At 39.7% G+C, this 17,541-nt stretch overlaps 1 protein-coding gene across 1 annotated transcript in view; it reads right to left on the reverse strand.

Moving 5' to 3' along the window:
- Positions 1–578: 578 nt before the first annotated feature.
- TASP1 (taspase 1) overlaps positions 579–17,541 on the reverse strand; it is a 615,049-nt gene continuing 598,086 nt past the window's right edge. Inside the window, exon 13 of the mRNA XM_007946379.1 lies at positions 579–671. Within this exon, the coding sequence (XP_007944570.1) occupies positions 579–671 (93 nt within the window). The remainder of the gene's footprint in view (positions 672–17,541) is intronic.

Below are 17,541 nucleotides of genomic sequence, written 5' to 3' on the forward strand. Positions count from 1 at the left end.
TTGTTTCACTGAAACCATTCTTTGTTACAGAAAAATGCCCCATATGAGGGATGAGAACAACAGTTTAAGCTACCACAGGATCCACTTAAACTGGTTAACAAATAAAAACATTTTATTACTGTTATTAAATGGAGCACTACCACTGTCAAATCATTTAAACAAATTGATTGACTCTTCATTTCATACACATCAACAATGACAGTTGGTACCTCTTTGTGAAATTAAAATTGTTTCCTGCAACTTCAGGTTTTACTTGTAAACAGCTAGAGCACATATTCTGTAAAGAAGATTTAATCATTTCTGTTTTAGTTTACACAATAAGGAGGTGTTACCATTTCATCAAGGAAGAAGCAAGCGCACACACTGCACACACACACACATACACAGTCGTGCCCACCCGCCAAAGGCCCACCCGCATCACTGAAAGCTAGCTACAGCAGCACTTGTGCCTCGAGTAGCGCACGAGGTGCAAGAAGAATTATGAAAGGGGAAGATGAAACATCCAACTTCAGTTAAAAAAGTCTGGAAAACTCAGGTTCTGAAATGCTTCCCAGATGCTTCCTGCTCAACCCGAAGAATCAGTTCACTGGGCTCTCCAGGCGGCAAACCCCACCTTCGATTGCAACCGACTGTCCTGCCACCGCACCGGGAGGGAGTCTTGAAATGTGGGTCTGCAGAGAGGGAGACAGGGAGAGTGTTAGATGTGCTGGTCATCCCCCCCTCCCCCTGTCCAATGAAGTGAGGAAATACCAATGTATCATGGCTTGTCTTGTCTTCTGAGTGTCCACAGGCCATGATGATGGTGACCTATGGGCACCAAAGATCCTGTTACTGAGCATCTTCTTCTACATGCCAGATATAGCTCTAGCCACTGGAAACGGAGGTGAACAGGATCGCCAAGGCCCCCGGCAGCACAGAAGTCAACACTTAGTCATATTCAGAACAGTGATGTTTTGGTGACAACTGTATTGAGAACACTCTAGTTATCTTGAAACTAATAAATTAAGAATACTTCATCAATTTTTATACCTCTAATTATTCCTTCAAGGATTTAAGGAGCTTAGAAACATTCAGTCAATCCAATAACCTAAAGTAAGTGAGAAAAAGAAGAAACAGAAAAATATGAGCTTGTAAAATAAGGAAAATATAGGAGCAAGGGTAAAACACAAAATCTAGGCAGAGGAGTTTTGTACCCTGCTTGAGGCAGGTTGCTGCCCTGTCTCTCACCTTCTTAGTGCTCATAACCAGATACGTGATTCATGTGGTTTACAGGATAGAAGCAAATCAACTGCTCAAACAAGAACAACTGTTCCTTGTACTGAGGCTAGGGAACAATTTTTCCTTTAGGTCTTCATAAAGAAGTCACAGTGCATAGTGGGAAGAGTAAAGACATCAATTATACAACAAAGAGTTTTGTAGGACTGATTGTTACTCAATGGAGGCAGGGACTCGAGGCCAAAGCAAAAGTCAGTAAAAGCTGTTTCATAAGGGGTCAGGATGACATCAGTTAGGAATTCCTACTTTTAATAGTCTAGCTTAATCCAGGGATAGATAAATGTCAGTAGTTTCTAAGACGAACAAAGGGACTTCATATCCTTCAGGTAATCCTCTCCAACTCTGTTTTTCTAAACAAGCTTTTCCTAGGGACTGAACCACAGCAAGTTCAAGTCCCCAGAGAGTGGCTGTCGATGTGTTTGGTGAGATGGCCAAGCCTAGGATAGAACTAACATCATTTTATGCAACCAAAAATTAAACAAGCATATGTTTTAGGTGGCATAACAGTAAGCTAGCTGTTTTGTAGTTTTTAGTTTGAAGGTGGAGAGATACTATTCTCTGGGTCCAACTGGACAAGTCCTTTTAGAACAGCTGAAAATTTGGAAAGTTCTGAAGAATAGGAACTGTTCCCTGGGTTCTTCTGTATGCCAAGTCTGGAAGCAGTCTGTAACACATAGGGGTAAAGTTCATTGACTTTGCAGGGTATAGTTGGGGCAAGGTGGGTCTCTGTGGTATCTCCTGGGATCTAAGGTTTCCTGAGTTCACTCACCATGCCGCAGAATCTGGCCTCATTATTGCATCTGATGGCCAAACTTGGTGTGGTAGTTAAGGTTATGTGTCAACTTGGCTGGGCCTGGTTTTGAGTGGCTGGGCAGCTGAATGTAGTTATTCCCCATGGTGAGATTGGTAATTAAGTCCATGGTGGAATCTACTGGAGCAGCTGAGTAGCTGCTATAGGGATGTGGTCTGCTTCCAGTATATAAGAAGCAACTTTGAGGAAGGTTTCCAGCTTTTGACATGCATGAATCCTGCATGTAGCTGAGTCATTATTCAGCAGCCTGCCATGTTGTCTGCTGATTTTGGGACTGTTAATGGGACTTGAATCAATGGCCTGCTGTGTGGTTTGGTAGTATCAGGACTGTGCCATTTTATTTGTCAACCTTGGGTTTGCCAGCCTCAGCATCTAGCAGCTGCCTGTGTATGCCTCCAGCTTCAGTGAGCCAGGAGCAAGAGGCAGAGCTGAAGCCCAAGGTTGAGAGGCTTTCACCCAGCTCTTAGAGCCTGACATTTTGAACTTGGACTTCTAGCCTCCCAAACTGTAAGAGAATAAACTCCTCTTTGTTTAAGCCATCCCATTTGTGGTATTTCTGTTAGAGTGGCACTGGGTAACCAAAATATTTAAGTATCTTATCACATGGATATATTATGCCTTGGAACTTGTGGTTCTTTTATTTCTTGTGATGCCTCATTTTCCTAGAGGGAGGGAGGAATGAGAAGGGGGAAGGGTGCTGTTTGTTTGCTTCTGCTTACCCAGTAGCTCTTGTCACACCAGGCACATAAAGCTCAAATCCCACAATCCAGTGGGCTCAGTGATGATGGGGGAGGGGGAATTTAACCTTTTCAGTAATCAACTAACATGAAGTGAGAGGAACTTTTTACCCCCAGGCATCATCCACCACTTTTTAAAAAAGTCTTCCTAAAGCAAAAAAAAAAAAGGTTCCTGAAATAAGAGAACAGAAGTCTCTCAGTCAATTTTACTCCTAATCTCATTATTTTTTTGATCATGAACACAGGTATGCAGCTATGAGAGGGCTTAAAAATAAAGCCCAAATGACCATTTCCTACCTGGTCCAGAATAGTTCCCTATAAGATGCCAACAAGGGATGGGGCTGGCTAGGAATTAATCCATGATGCAAATCCCCATAGGGGAACCATCCAGTGTGGCAGAATAGAATATTTGTAAATAAGTATGGATTTCCAAAGAAGTTGGTTAAAATACCTGACTCTTAAAAAAGGCAGTAGGATCTATCTCCTATTCCCTCAGATATTTGGGGAGAACACAACAGGCAGTCTAAGGCACAGAGAATAAATTAATCAAAGGATGATTTACTCTGTCCAAGCACATGGACTGCATCTTGACCAAGGCAATGCTGGTCTTAAAGAAAACAATTTCCTGCTGATCAAGGGAAAGATCCAGAACTGGGAAAAAGAAACTGTTGTCTCATGGTCGGGGTAGGGGTGGGGGATGCTGATAACAATCCCCTGTGGTTTGCAAAATTGCAGATGGACAATGCAAAGTTACCTCTATTATCACCACCCAAGTCCCCCTCCCACCCACACACACCAAATTCATGGCAGAAGAACATTTAAATAAAGTAAAGCCACAAAGTATCAAAGAGGCAGGAGGGAAAGGAAAAAGGGATTGGGGAAGATGACAGTGGTCTTGAAATATTAACAGTACTTGGGCAAAATACTTCAGAAATGCACTTAGGTATATATAAATTAAACTGTTTATACAACATAGTTAGAAAAGCTCAATTAGACAAACTAGTTGTTAAGTTAAAAGTCTCAGGATTCTCCTTTCCCCACATCATCTAGTCAAGGAAGATGTGTTGATAAAGAACAAGAATTATCTTTGTGTTGAAGAGAAAAAAATAATTAACCATCCAAATGTCAACACTCCACCAGTTTCATTCACCAACATGATCTTCTGACTCATCAGAAAATAAGTGATTTTGTTCTGAGAATATTTGAGCCAAAGTGTATTTGAAGTTTTTCTTTGGATATTTCAATGTGAACATGAATCATACTAATAATCAAGGGGTGTCTCTTTTGAAAGAATGTCTTAAGTGGGTGTTTATCTCCAAAAATTCTATTAGAGAAATGGGTTGGAATTTATCTTGAGCCTCAAGATAGACCATTTCTGCAATGAACTTTGATGTCAGCACCTAAAGGTGCAATTAAGCAATTTATATTAAATAATGTCTATGGACTGTGCAGATGCTAAAATATCCTACACACATAAGAGCTTAATGAAGTGCCTTCGAAACTATTTAAATAGCACACAATACTTTCATTGGAATTTTCAACTAATGAAAAGTAACACATGAAAATCATACATGAAAAGGAAATAGAGACAGAAACGTTGGAGATTGCATGATAGAATTTTGCAAGACCAAAGACTTATTCATTGCAAATACCTTGTTTCAATAACACAAATGGCAGCTATACATGTGGACTTCACCAGATGGTGTATACAGGAATCAGATTGACCACATCTGTAGCAAGAGGTGATGTAAAAGCTCAGTATCTTCAGCCAAAACAAGGCCAGGAGCTGACTGTGGAGCAGACCATCAACTGTTCATATGCAAGTTCAACTTGAAGACAATTAAAACAAGTCCACCAGAGCCAAAACTGAACTTGAATATATCCCTCCCGAATTTAGAGACTGTCTAAAGAATAGATTTGATGCACTGAACACCAATGACTGAAAACCAGAGATTGTGGGATGACATCAAGAATATCATCCATGATGAAAGCAAAAGGTCATTAAAAAGACAAGAAAGGAAGAAAGATCAAAATGAATGTCAGAAGAGACTCTGAAACCTGCCCTTGGATGAAGAGTAGTTAAAGCAAATGGAAGAAATGACAAGATAAAAGAGCTGAACAGAAGATTTCAAAGAGCAGTTTGAGAAGACAAAGCCAATTACTATAATGAAATGTGCAAAGACATGGAGTTGGGAAGCTAAAAGGGAAGAACACGCTCAGCATTTCTCAAGCTGAAAGAACTGAAGAAAAAATTTAAGCCTCAATTGGAAATACTGAAAGATTCTACGGGCAAAATATTGAATGATGTAGGAAACAGCAAAAGAAGATGAAAGAAATACACAGAGTCACTGTACCAAAAAGAACTGGTTGATGCTTATCTGTTTCAGGAGGTGGCATATGATCAAGAACCAGTGGTATCAAAGGAAGAAGTTGAAGCTGAACTGAAGGACTTGGTGAAAAACAAAGTTCAAGGATTTGAGGGAACACCCACTGAGATGTTTCAACAAACGTATGCCACACTGGAGGCACTCACTCAGCTATGCCAAGAGATTTGGAAGACAGCTCCCCGGCCAACTGACTGGAAGAGATCCATATTTGTACACATTCCAAATAAAGATGATACCACAGAATGTGGAAATTATTGAGCAATATCATTGATAACACATGCAAGTAAAGTCTTACTGAAGATAATTCAAAAATGGTTGCAGCAATATATCGACAGAGAACTTCCAGAAATGCAAGCTGCATTCAGAAGAGGATGTGGAATGACGGATATCTTTGCTGATGTCAGATGATCTTGGCTCAAAGCAAAGAACACCAGAAAGATGTTTACTTGTGTTTCATTGACTCCGCAAAAGTATTCTGAAAGTGAGGATAACTTGAAGCACTTACTGATGAAGACTGAAGACTACAGTCTGCAGTATGGATTACACCTCAATATAAAGAAAACAAAAATCCTCACAACTGGACCAATAAGCATCATCACAATAAATGGAGCAAAGACTGAAGTTGACAAAGACTTCATATTACTTGGGTCTACAATCACACCAATGGAAGCAGAGGTGAAGACATCAGATGTCTTACACCACTCGGTAAAACTGCTGCAAAGGAACTATTTCAAGTGCTGATGAGGAAAGATGTCTCCTTGAAGACGAAGGTGTGCCTGACATAAGCCGTGGTATTTCAATTGCCTCATATTCATGTGAGAGCAGGACAATGAAAAAGGAAGATCACAGAAGAGTTGATGCTTTTGAGTTGTGGTGTTGATGAAGAATGCCGTTAAGTACCATGGACTGCTAAAAGAACTAACAAATCTGTCCTAGAAGAAGTGCATCCAGAATGCTCCTTGGAAGCAAGATTGGCCAGACTTCATCTCACTTCTTTGGTCATGTTGTCAGAAAGGACCATTCCCTGGAGAAGGATATTGTGCTTGGTAAAGTGGAGAGTCAACGAAAAAGGGGAAGGTCCTCAACAAGATGGATTGACACAGTGGCTGCAATGATGGGCTCAGGGATAGTAAGGATTGTGGGGCTGGCACAGGACTGGGCAGTGTTTTGTTCTGCGATACACAGAGTCACTATGAGCTGGAGAGGACTCAAGGGCACCTAACAACAATGGAAAAAGCAATAGGCTGACTAATTTTGGCTCCTCTCCCTCAACTTTGCCTCATGCCCCACTCTTATATCTTGATACACATGGTTCCATGCCTCTTACATCCATTTCTGGTCCTTTCTCAAAAAAGGGCTTCTTTGACTGGGTTCCCTACTCAACCTAGAAGCCCTCCTTCTAGTTCGTATACCACCCATCTATGTCTTTGTCCTACTGGGATGCAAATGTCTTGTTTCCTGTTCATTTGCTTAGTTTTTAGGTCCCTACAACTGCAAATCATTCAGAGGCAGGAGCTTGTTTTACACATACCTCTGTATTCTCTACACCTGTCAAAGTGCTTGACATAGAAGGTACACTCTGGAAATGTGTACCTGAGTGAATAAGTGACTAAAATATACTCTTCTGGGCTATGTTTAAGGAGCTCTGGTGGCACAGTGTATAAGGCATTTGGCTAACCAGAAGGTTGGAGGTTCAAACCCACCAGCTGCTCTGTGGGAAGAAGATAAGGCAATCTACTTTTGTAAAGATGTACAGCCTCGGAAACCCAATGAGGGTCACTAGGAGTCAAAATCAACTCGATGGCAATAGGTTTGGTTTCATTTTGGGCTATGTTTACATGCAAACAGAATTTCAAATGTTTTCCCTAGTGTGATCAACCAGTTGGGTGAAAGAGTCAGTCAAACTAGTTTGGCATATTACAGATTGTTTTAAAATGGACCAAAGAGAAAAAGTGTAGACACTAAATTTTTCCACTTTCCAATTAATTGTGCTGATAGACTAGAGATGGAGCTTTAGATTTCTCAGTTGCTAAAAGCTCCAAACCAATGGAATCCAATGGCCTTGTAGTTTTAATTCTCTGCTGCCTTGCTAATTCCCTGAGCAGCACAGACAGATCCTTGAGGTTAACACTCATTGAAGAACCATCAATTTCTAAATTAACTATTCAATATTTTCAGGGCTGTATCTGTTTACAAAACCAATCACATTGTATTAATAAAGCCTTTTTTAGGCTGAGGATTTCACAATGAAAATGTTAAAACAAAAAAAGAAATTACATACTTAATGTTCTAATCACAATCTAAGCAGTAGCTAAGATTGCCTATCATTCACACTCATGTCTTTAAAATTTTTAAGACTACCTTATTAATAACTGTTCTTGCTTGGTTTCTAGAAAAACTACAAACACACTACAGGCAGTCCCAAGATTATGAATGAATTCTGTTCTTAAATCTGTCTTTTGAGCTGAATTTGTACATAACTCAGAACACACAGGTAAGGGTTCATATCTAAAGTTAGTTAGTCAAATGTCTGTCTTAGTATATAATACATACTGTACATTGCTATAGGAGCTCTGGTGGCATAGTGCCTAAGGCATTTGACTGCTAACCAGAAGGCTGGTGGTTCAAACCCACCAGCCACTCCTCAGAAGGAAGGTTGGGCAATCTACTTCTGTAGAGGTACTGCCTCGGAAACCCAAGGAGGGGTTGCTATGAGTTGGATCGAATGGTTGGATTTTTTGGTACGTTGCTATGCAAAACAACATTAAAGAAACACTTCCAGATACACTAAAACATCTTTAACATAATAATACAGTGATAGTAATAATAATAATGCTTTGCTGTACATTGCAGAGTGGTGCTCATTTGTTATTATGAACCACTGTACGTACCTTAAATTTTTAATATAATAGGCTTTACAGGGGTTGGTTCATAACTATGGGGTCATACATAAATCGGATTTAATAACCCATGGACCATCTGTATATAATTTTAAGGCTCAAAGTCTTTATTTAGTGGTTATATTTTAATCCTCTGTTTCTCTATTCAATTTATAACCATCTTTCCATTTTTAGGAAATTTGATCAAGATCTGCCATAAGAGTCAAAGGAAGATTCTCTTAAGTCATTATTCGCTTTTGGTGGGGTCAGGAAAAAAAAAAATCTAGATAGGCACAGTCCAAAAAAAGCTCTTGGAAATGTTTTGTTAACTGATTTCATAATTCTGAGGGTTTGGCTTTCTGTATTTTTAAAATACAGAAAGCTTGAAGCAAGATACTCCAGTCAAAGCAGTATAGGAATTTACAAAGAGCACAATGACAGTGAAATAAACAAACAATAAAACAAATACACTTAGCAGTGGAGACTTAAGAAATTGCATTTCAAAATAGAGTGAAGGTTTTTTCATCACCCAGCATGGCTCAAAAAAATACATAAGACGACTACGACATGTTATGTCCAATTCTAAAGTTAATCTAAAGAGGCAGTTTATCATGACTATGATCATATCTTGTGGAATCCAAACACCTTGGATTTGGGGCCATCGCCTCTTCTCCCTGGATGCACAGCTGGAAGGCATTTCCCAGCTCCCTTTGCAGTTAGGTATGGCTACATGGAACTATGGTGATACCATCAGGCCTGGCAGAAAATCTCCCTACGTACCATTATTCTTCATGTTCTTTTCTGATGAGCCTATAGGCTCTGGTGGCACAGTGGTAAGGCATTTGACTGCTAACCAAAAGGTTGGTGGTTTGAACCCACCAGCTGCTCCACAGCAGGAAGATGTCTGTTTCTGTAAAAATTTATAGCCTTGGAAACCCTATGGAGGTCACTATGAGTTAGAATCGACTTGAATGCAGTGAGTAGTGAGTTTGGGCCTATAAAATGGAAGGAGTCTGGGACTCCAATTTACCAATTGGAGGAGAGTTTTCCATCAATTAGGAACCCCACATAGATTTTATGTGTGTGAGAAACACTTCTATTGTGTTTGAGCAACTATGTGTTATCTTAACCAATGTGAGTTCAATCCAGGCCTCTGTATTTACTAGTTCTGTGACCTCTGCTGGTTACTTAACTTCCTGGACTTCCATCTGTAAAAATTTACATAATAAGGATTACATAAAATACTGCATGCAAAAAAAGCATACCTCAAGAAGTATTAGGTATTATTATTCCAACACAGAGTGGTGACACAAAACATTGCCAACAAAATGTCTATTATATATTACTAGATGTTCCAGAATTGAGAAATTTCACTTGAAAAGTTTTACAGTCTGCAAAATTAGACTAAGATATTTTAATGAAAAATTTGCTACATGTTAACAGGTAAAATTTAAGATTATAGAAATTTTCAGATTAGCCTTTTTGATTTTGTTGCTACTGATAAAATAACTAACAATTGTTATATATTTACCAATTATTAAAGAATTTATTGGTGGTTCAGTGGTAGTATTTTTGTATTTGATGCAGTAAACCCAAATTTGATTCCTGGCCAATGCACCTTACGTAGTGCATTTACCATCTAGCTGTAGTTGGAGACTTGTGTACTGCTGTAATGATGAATAGGTTTCAGCAGTTTCCAGACTAAGAGAGCCTAGGAAGAAAAGCCTGGAGATCTACTTCTGAAAATCAGCCAAAGAAAACCCTATAAATCAAAGTAGTTTGAGCTCATTTTGCATGAGGTCACCATGAGCTGGAGGCCTATCCAACAGCAGCTAACAACAACAGTAACAAAGGATTTGATTATATATGCCAGATTCCTGTATTACAAATCTTCCAAGGCTACAAAACAATCAGCTCAACATGCGTGGGTGCTATAAAGAAAATCAAAGTAGTAGAATACTGGCAAATAGCCTTCTAGGAGCAAGTAATTTTGTTGGGAAGACAAATATAGTCATATGAAATGATCAGAAAACCAATACCAAAAGCATGTAACCATGCAATATAAGAGCAGGATACCCACAAATGTCATAGGAAGTCAAGAAAGGCAGAAGACAGATGTGGATCAAAGCAGCTGAGAATGACTTTCTGGAGGCTGTGGCATTGGAGGGGTGAGGAGAACTGGGGACTGTGGGATGTGAAAATGCCTGTCTGGCATAAGTCAGGGAGAAGTGACAGGTTTGTTTGCTTTGGGCCATATACTGTCTCCAACTTTTTATAAATTAATAGAAAATATTTAAAAATGTGGAGGTTGCACCCAAGCATCTTGATTTCTAACTTCTCTCAAAAAATCTGGCAAACTGTGTGTGGTGAAATGCGTTATCTTATGTGGCCTTTTGCTTTGGTTCTTTGGAAAAACAGTTCAAGAGATTTTTCCCCCAAGCCTTAACGAGTTACTTTTGCCCTAGTTTTCTACACAAGAGTATTTGTTACATTTTCTGGATGTAAACAACTTACTTTTTTCTGGCCCTAGGCTACAGCCTGCCCTGTGATTGGTATGGACCTTGCAGGGATTGGTCAACAGACTATGCAAATAAAGTGTCTATGGTCCACCAAGAGAGGATTGGTCAGTCTGCGGTCCTAGTGGGAGAGCTCTGCCTTGAAATTGACCAGGTGTTTGTATATAAAAACAGTCAAGCCAAGAGAGGCTTCACAGACAGAAAGTTGCAAGAAGAGAGGAAACAGGAAGAAGGAAGAAAGAAAAAGAAGAGAAAAAAAGCAGAGAGAAAGAGAGAGTGAGACAGAGACAGACAAAAGGCAAGAAATTTCCGAACAGAGCTGTAACGTGTCAAGGGCTGTAACACTGCAGACAGCGAAAGGTCCAGAAGGAGCCCAGCAGCGGAGCTGGTGGTGACAGGTCCACAACAGGTCCTGTAGCAGAGTCAGTGGTGACAGGTGGCAGGGCAAAGAGGAGCCTCTCCTGCGGGGGCCAAGAGGAGCTGAGGGAACTGTCTTGTACTGAAGAAAGGAGACTTTGCCTACATGCTTCCTGATCTTGATCCTGAGTTGTAGCTGGATGATCCTGATCCCACAACATACTCTGTTATTTCCTTAATAAACCACTTAACTGTAAGTATGGTCTGTGAGTTCTACGTGGCTTTTGCGATGGATTATCAAACCCAGCAGAGAAGTAGAGAGTGCCATTGGGAGCATGGCTGGTATCAGACCTGGTAAAAAGGTTGGAGAGTAGAGGTATGACTACTCCTCCATCTCACAGGGATCAGCCTTGGGCTGACCTTGATTTGCATTACTCATCTCCCCCCTTTAGTTAGACAGGTTTTGATGGAGACACTACTATTACTGCCACTGTTTTGTACTTTGCATTTCCTCATCAAAGCAAAGTAGCAGCTACTTTCTTTAGAAAGGCATTTTTGGCAAAATTTTTTCATAGGTGAGGCTGTGCTCTTCCTACTGCATATATTCTGGATGTACATAACATCTGGTGATCCTCTTTCAGTAAGGTTATGATTAACCCATTGGGTCAGGTGGTAGCAGTCAGATATTTCCATCATAAATTTCCCCATCAACTTTTTGCCCAACGGTTTTAGCAGCCATTGATAATCAGTGCCTAAATCCATAATTTCAATAGGGTATTTTTTTTTTTTTTTAATTTTTATCATTCTCACTGTATTAGGGGCTAGAATTGTTTTATTAAAAACATTCTCTCATCAGCTTTTTTATTTCCTAAAATAACATTTATGTAAGAAAGGAAGGATAAACATTTGATTCTTTGGCATTTACATCAGCATTCAGAATAATACACTTCTAAAAGCAGCTAATTTCACTCCCCCCGCACCCCAGGTTGTGATGTTAAGGTAGTTCTGTTGGAAGAAAGATGGCAAGGGATTACAGAGGAAGCATAATTTGAGGGGACAAGAGATGGATAGGGATGGAACAACATTTCACTTCTTCATTCATAGCAGCCAAAGGCCAATTCTATGTCAGAAGAGGAGACAGCAAAAAAGAGAGATGGAAATACAAGATGTACATCAGGTACTTTCTAACTGCCGACACAAAAGAAACTCTCTGGCTGGACTGATTTGCTAGCTCTGCCTTGAGTGATTACTCTGCAGGCTTGTTTGTTTTAAGTCAAATAAAGTACCTCTAAGAGTGAGTTGAGGAGCTCTGGTAGCATAGTGGCTAAAGCACTTGACTGCTAACCAGAAGGCTGGCGGTTCAAACCCACCAGCCACTCCTCAGAAGGAAGGTTGGGCAATCCTACTTCCGTAGTGATACTGCCTCGGAAACCCAAGGAGGGGTCGCTATGAGTCGGGGCCGACTCGACGGCACACGACAACAACAACAAGAGTGAGTTAGCTCCTTTTGAATTGGCACAAAATTAATACTGCCATTAGTTAACATATTAAAGTTTTGCTCAAATTCAATTTGACTAGTTAGGAGAAAGTTCTCTTGTCACAGATAATTGGGAGTGAGGACAGAAATCTTTCAAGCATACACAGTAAAATCCACCAACACTCCTGTACTCTGGTCTCCACTAGTTTTCTGAGCTGAAATCCTCCTGTTCTCTGACTCCATTTGCTTCATCTACTTCTGGGCTTCCCTCTGAGCTGCCCTGGAATTGGCAGCACGTTCCTGCCTCAAGGCCATTACATGTGCTGTTCGTGCTGCCCAGAAAGGTCTTCTTTCCAATGTAGGCTCAGCTCATGAGTTCACTTCCACCAGATCTTTTCCTACAAGCCACCTCGTTGGCCCAGTTTGTACTGGTCACCCTGTATTTCACCACCACCTCCCTAGCTGCCTCAGTGTTTCATATTTTCCTTACCACTTTCTAACCATCTATCTATGTTGCTCATTTATATTATTCATTGCCTGTCTTCCTCTTTGGAACATAAGCTCCATGAGGGTAAGGTATCTTATCTATTTTCACTGCTATCTCCTCAGCAGTGAAAATAGATAAGATACCTATACTAAAATATAGTTTGGCACCTGGTCAGGTCTCAAAATATATTTGTCAAGTGAATGAAGGATTTTTAAAAATGGGGGTTGGAAATTAAAATAGAATCAACTGAAAAGTACACATTTTATGTTTGATATTTGATTACTATTTGCAAGTTTATTGTAAATTTTTTAAAAGGTTTGTATAACTTAAACAATCAAGAAGATATTTAATTGCAGACCTCAAAACTGAAAATAAAAGCCCATATATTTCCCAAGACTAATACAAAATGTAGAAAAGGTATGTCATAAAAATCTGATTTACTGTACACAACAACTGCAATTTAGCTCACATGTTATCATCTTTCTGAGAAAGATCATCAGAGGCATATGTAACTTAAACTGTGGTCAAGTGGGGGCTCTGTGCCTTGTCTGTCTGCTGTGTTATCATGCATTAATGACATTTTGACAAATTCAACCCTAAGAGAGGAAAACAATAGGGAAGGCAAATTTCCCTGGACATTTTCCCTTCTGGAAGGAAAGTCTAGTGAAACATTAGATCAATTTTCCAGGATCAGGTTTATTTGAAGAGATAGATTCTTTTCTTTCCGCCCCCCCCCCCATTCTTCCTTCTCTGTTAATTCTGCCCTGTTTTTTAAGTTGTTGAGTCCTACATAACTTCTACTTTTTCATTTGCTGACAGTTTCATGTGGACTTTCTTAATCCAGAATAATGAGTATATTTTATAGAATAAAAGCCCATTTAACTGCATAGGTCAATCTTATCTTCTGTATTTCTCACTGTGCTACATGGGGCATGTAAATTTGGTACTGTGAGATCCTTACTGTTGGCTGAGCATACCTCATATGCTTAACAGAATGAATTCTTACCTAATGTGATATTAGTCACTCATTTACTTTCTTTTACTGGCACAAACATGCTATACCTTAAATGGCCAATTTCAGGGAGAAGGGAAGTATATCTGGTTGATTTTCATTGCCTTGTTTCTATTTTTTTTTTTTCCCTTAATGAGTTTGAGTCAAAAGACACTGCCACCCCCGTTCTTCTCCCAGAAGTTCTCTGTCCATTGCTTTCAAAAGCTGTCTTTCAAGGAGACACATTTGTGAATAAATATATTCTGAGCATTCTTTGTGTGAGGCATTGAACCTTGGAATGCAGTTTATTGCTCTAAAAATAGAGTTTAGTCTTCAGGCTGCATCCTGAGAGCAGATGTACTCAACTAGCTGACAGTTTCACATGAACCTCCTTAATACAGCCTAGAACAATGCATGTATTTTGTAGAATAAAAACCCATTTAAGAACAGATCAAATGATCTGGGTGCTCAGTTCAGCCTATGTGATACTGGGCAAATCAGTTAAAGGCTCAGAGCTGTAAGATGAGGATCCTGGGTTAGATGATTTGTAGAGTATCCTCCCAGAGTTCTAACTTGCTCTGATGCCGACTTCAGTTGGCTTTTGTATACATTCTTAATGAACCCCAAAATAAGTAGTTTACTTTTATTCCATCAATTGTCCTAAATCGTAAGTAATAAATTGGCAAGAGGAATTTAAAGATATAATCCCTAGGTTCAACCTAACAAATCAGAACTATCAACAGAATGAGGAATTAATACCATATGCTAGTCATTTTATTGCATGTTGCCCCTACCTCATTTTCCACATTTAAAACACAGATGCTATAAAAGAATCATTGGCAAATGAGAGAAAAACACAAAGCCAGCATCTTGGCAGATTTCATTGTTAATACTAAAACAGGGTTGCATGAAGGGCAACAAGTTCTATTGTTTTCATATATAAATATCATGTGCAAGGAGTTTTAAAATCAGATTTAAATGCTGTCTGATGAGAACAGCATGTTGTTCCAGTCTCATGGCAACTTCTGTTACTCCTTTGACTAGCAACATCTGACAAGATTTTCCTCCTATGTGTCGTTTAAAGCCCTGTGTAGGCACCTACATAAACGTGGTAATCTCCAACTTACCTAGAATACCACCACTTCCATGCAGAGTTATCATAACTCTGCTATTTTGCTAAAGATGGTAAAAAGTGTTACACAATTTAACAAATATCTATTCGCACTTATTATTGGGAACAGAAGGATGAAACCCACATGATTTACTCTGATTTACTCTGAAACCAATAGTTTTGTAGGATGCTGAAAATAGTTTCTTGTGAGATCTTAATAAAAATAATAAGTTCCCATATTTGTATGATGCTTCAGTTTCCACAGTGCTTTTGCACAGATGTGATCTCCTCAAACTGCTCTACCTGGTAGAAAGATGTAGACTACACTGAGTTTTCAGCTAAAAAAGGGTAATGTTCAGAATGGTTATGTGGTTTGTAGAGGAAGCAGAAAAATTGAGACTTGCATAAAAACCTTTGCACTCCAAATTTAGGGCTTTGTTTACTCCCAAAAAACTTACTGTCAAGGATTCTAAATGTAGTTCTTTTAAGAAGACACACCTTTTACTGCAGGAAGCTTGACTACATTATTTCTCAGGGTGAAACAGAACTTGCTCAGAAAAGCTTGCCATAAATTTCACCAACAACTTCTAAGATGATTCTGGGATTCAGAGAACTGGGTGTGAGCCTTAACTGATACTGAGGAGTGGGCAATCTCTGCACAGGAAAGTAACTACCTGGGCTTTGGAATCCTGGGAGGGAAAATGAGATTCCACTGAATCATCTTCAAGGTCCTTTCTGATTCTTATATTCTATAATTTTACATCATACAAAAAGACCCTCTATAAGTGTTAAATAAATTTTAAAATAACCTCATGTCTAAAGTTTTTTAGAATTCAGGTTACAGGTATTTATATAGCCCTTCTAAGAACTAATCAAAACCTCAATTTGTCCTAGGACTATCACCTCTCCTTTAGCACCAGTGTTGGGAGCTCTGGGGGTGTAATCTTAAGAGTAGTCTTTCAGAGGGTAGTCTTGGACCACCTACTGAGACCCACTACAGCAGAATATCTGAGGGTGGGGCCCAGGATGCTGAACTCTCAGCCTTCCCTGAGGATTTACACCTTTATCTCTTCAAGAACAAGTTCTCTCTTCAGGCCATCTTTTAGATACCCACCAGCCACTCCTCAGGAGGAACACTGGGGAATCTCCTTCCATAGAGATATTACCTCAGAAACCCAAGGAGGAGTAGCTATGAGTTGGAACTGATTCAAAGGCAATGAGTTTGGTTTTTGGTTAGGTAGGTAGGCAGGCAGGGAGAAAACTGGAAGGTGTGACTGTCTCCACTATACTCTCCAGCACTGCTGAAAAGAACAAAGTCACGGTAACATCCACACCTATGAGGTATACAGCATAACGGTACTTGGGTTCTGGAGCTAAGACTGCCTGGCTTGAATTCTGGACCTACCACTTTGCAGCTGCATGACCTAGATAAGTAATTTAATACCTCAGACATTTCTTCTCTTAAGAGAATTATTGGCATGAGGTGCTAAACTAAGAGGAAAGGATCTAGCACCTGGTTCTTAACCCCTGCACAAATTCTGGAGGTTTCTCTTCAGGTTTGTAAGGGGAGGCTCTGGACCACCATTTCCTTGGAAACAGTCAGCCACTTGGCTCTTCTTAGGCAACCTGGTAGGGAGATCTCAACATTCCAATGATTTGTACTGGGTGAAAATCCAATATGTCAGTTATAATCTTCTGGTTGGTAAGCTGCCAGAGAACACAGATTTTACTATCATTTGAAAAGAGCATCTTGGATATGAAATGAAATAAAAGGCTAATGTTTGAAGCTTCATAAAAAGAGAAACTACTATTTGTGTAATAGACTATTTGCTGAGAATTTCAGTTGATCTGTCAGCAAGGAATCTGGGAGGGATAAAAATAAAAATCACAACAAAGTCATTGAATAAAGCTCTCCTTGTCATAATCATCTGCTTCCTGACTTCTTATTGATCTGACCCTTGCAATGCTGAAGTGTTGAGTCCTAGATAGCAGTGTCTCTCAAGCCAACTTCTGGGTCTTAGGAAATCTCTGAAGAACAGGAGCCCAGTCAAATACAAGGGAAATGCCACAACCTGACTACTCCAGCTTACCCCCTTTCTCTTAGAGATAGAAGAGGCACGGGAAATGGAAGGAACAGTTCAGACATCCTGCAACAAGAAACTTGTGCAACTGTTTAAGTTCTCTAATCCCAAATATAAAGGAATACTTCTCTAATTTCAGGGGTGTCTAGATACTCCAAAACTCATGCTGAAACTTTTGTTTTACTTTACTTCAATACTGAGCTCTCCATTTCTTTTGCTGTTTTTTTTCCCTCACCTCTCTCCCCACTAAATGTCGGGCAGACCCAAAACTCAACAGCTGAACTACTTTCCCTCCACTCATTTTGTAGAACATTATCTGTGAAGTATTTTGGACAGAAAAGTGAAGCTTCTCGTTGCATTGGAAACAAGAGGCAACAATACTAACTCTCTAGACCTCCTCCAGTTACTATTGCCTTTCTTTCTCCTTCCATT

The sequence above is a fragment of the Orycteropus afer genome, unplaced genomic scaffold (genome assembly GCF_000298275.1).
Source record: "Orycteropus afer afer isolate SDZICR_OR568_19922 unplaced genomic scaffold, OryAfe1.0 scaffold00158, whole genome shotgun sequence".
In the NCBI taxonomy this organism is placed as follows: Eukaryota; Metazoa; Chordata; class Mammalia; order Tubulidentata; family Orycteropodidae; genus Orycteropus; species Orycteropus afer.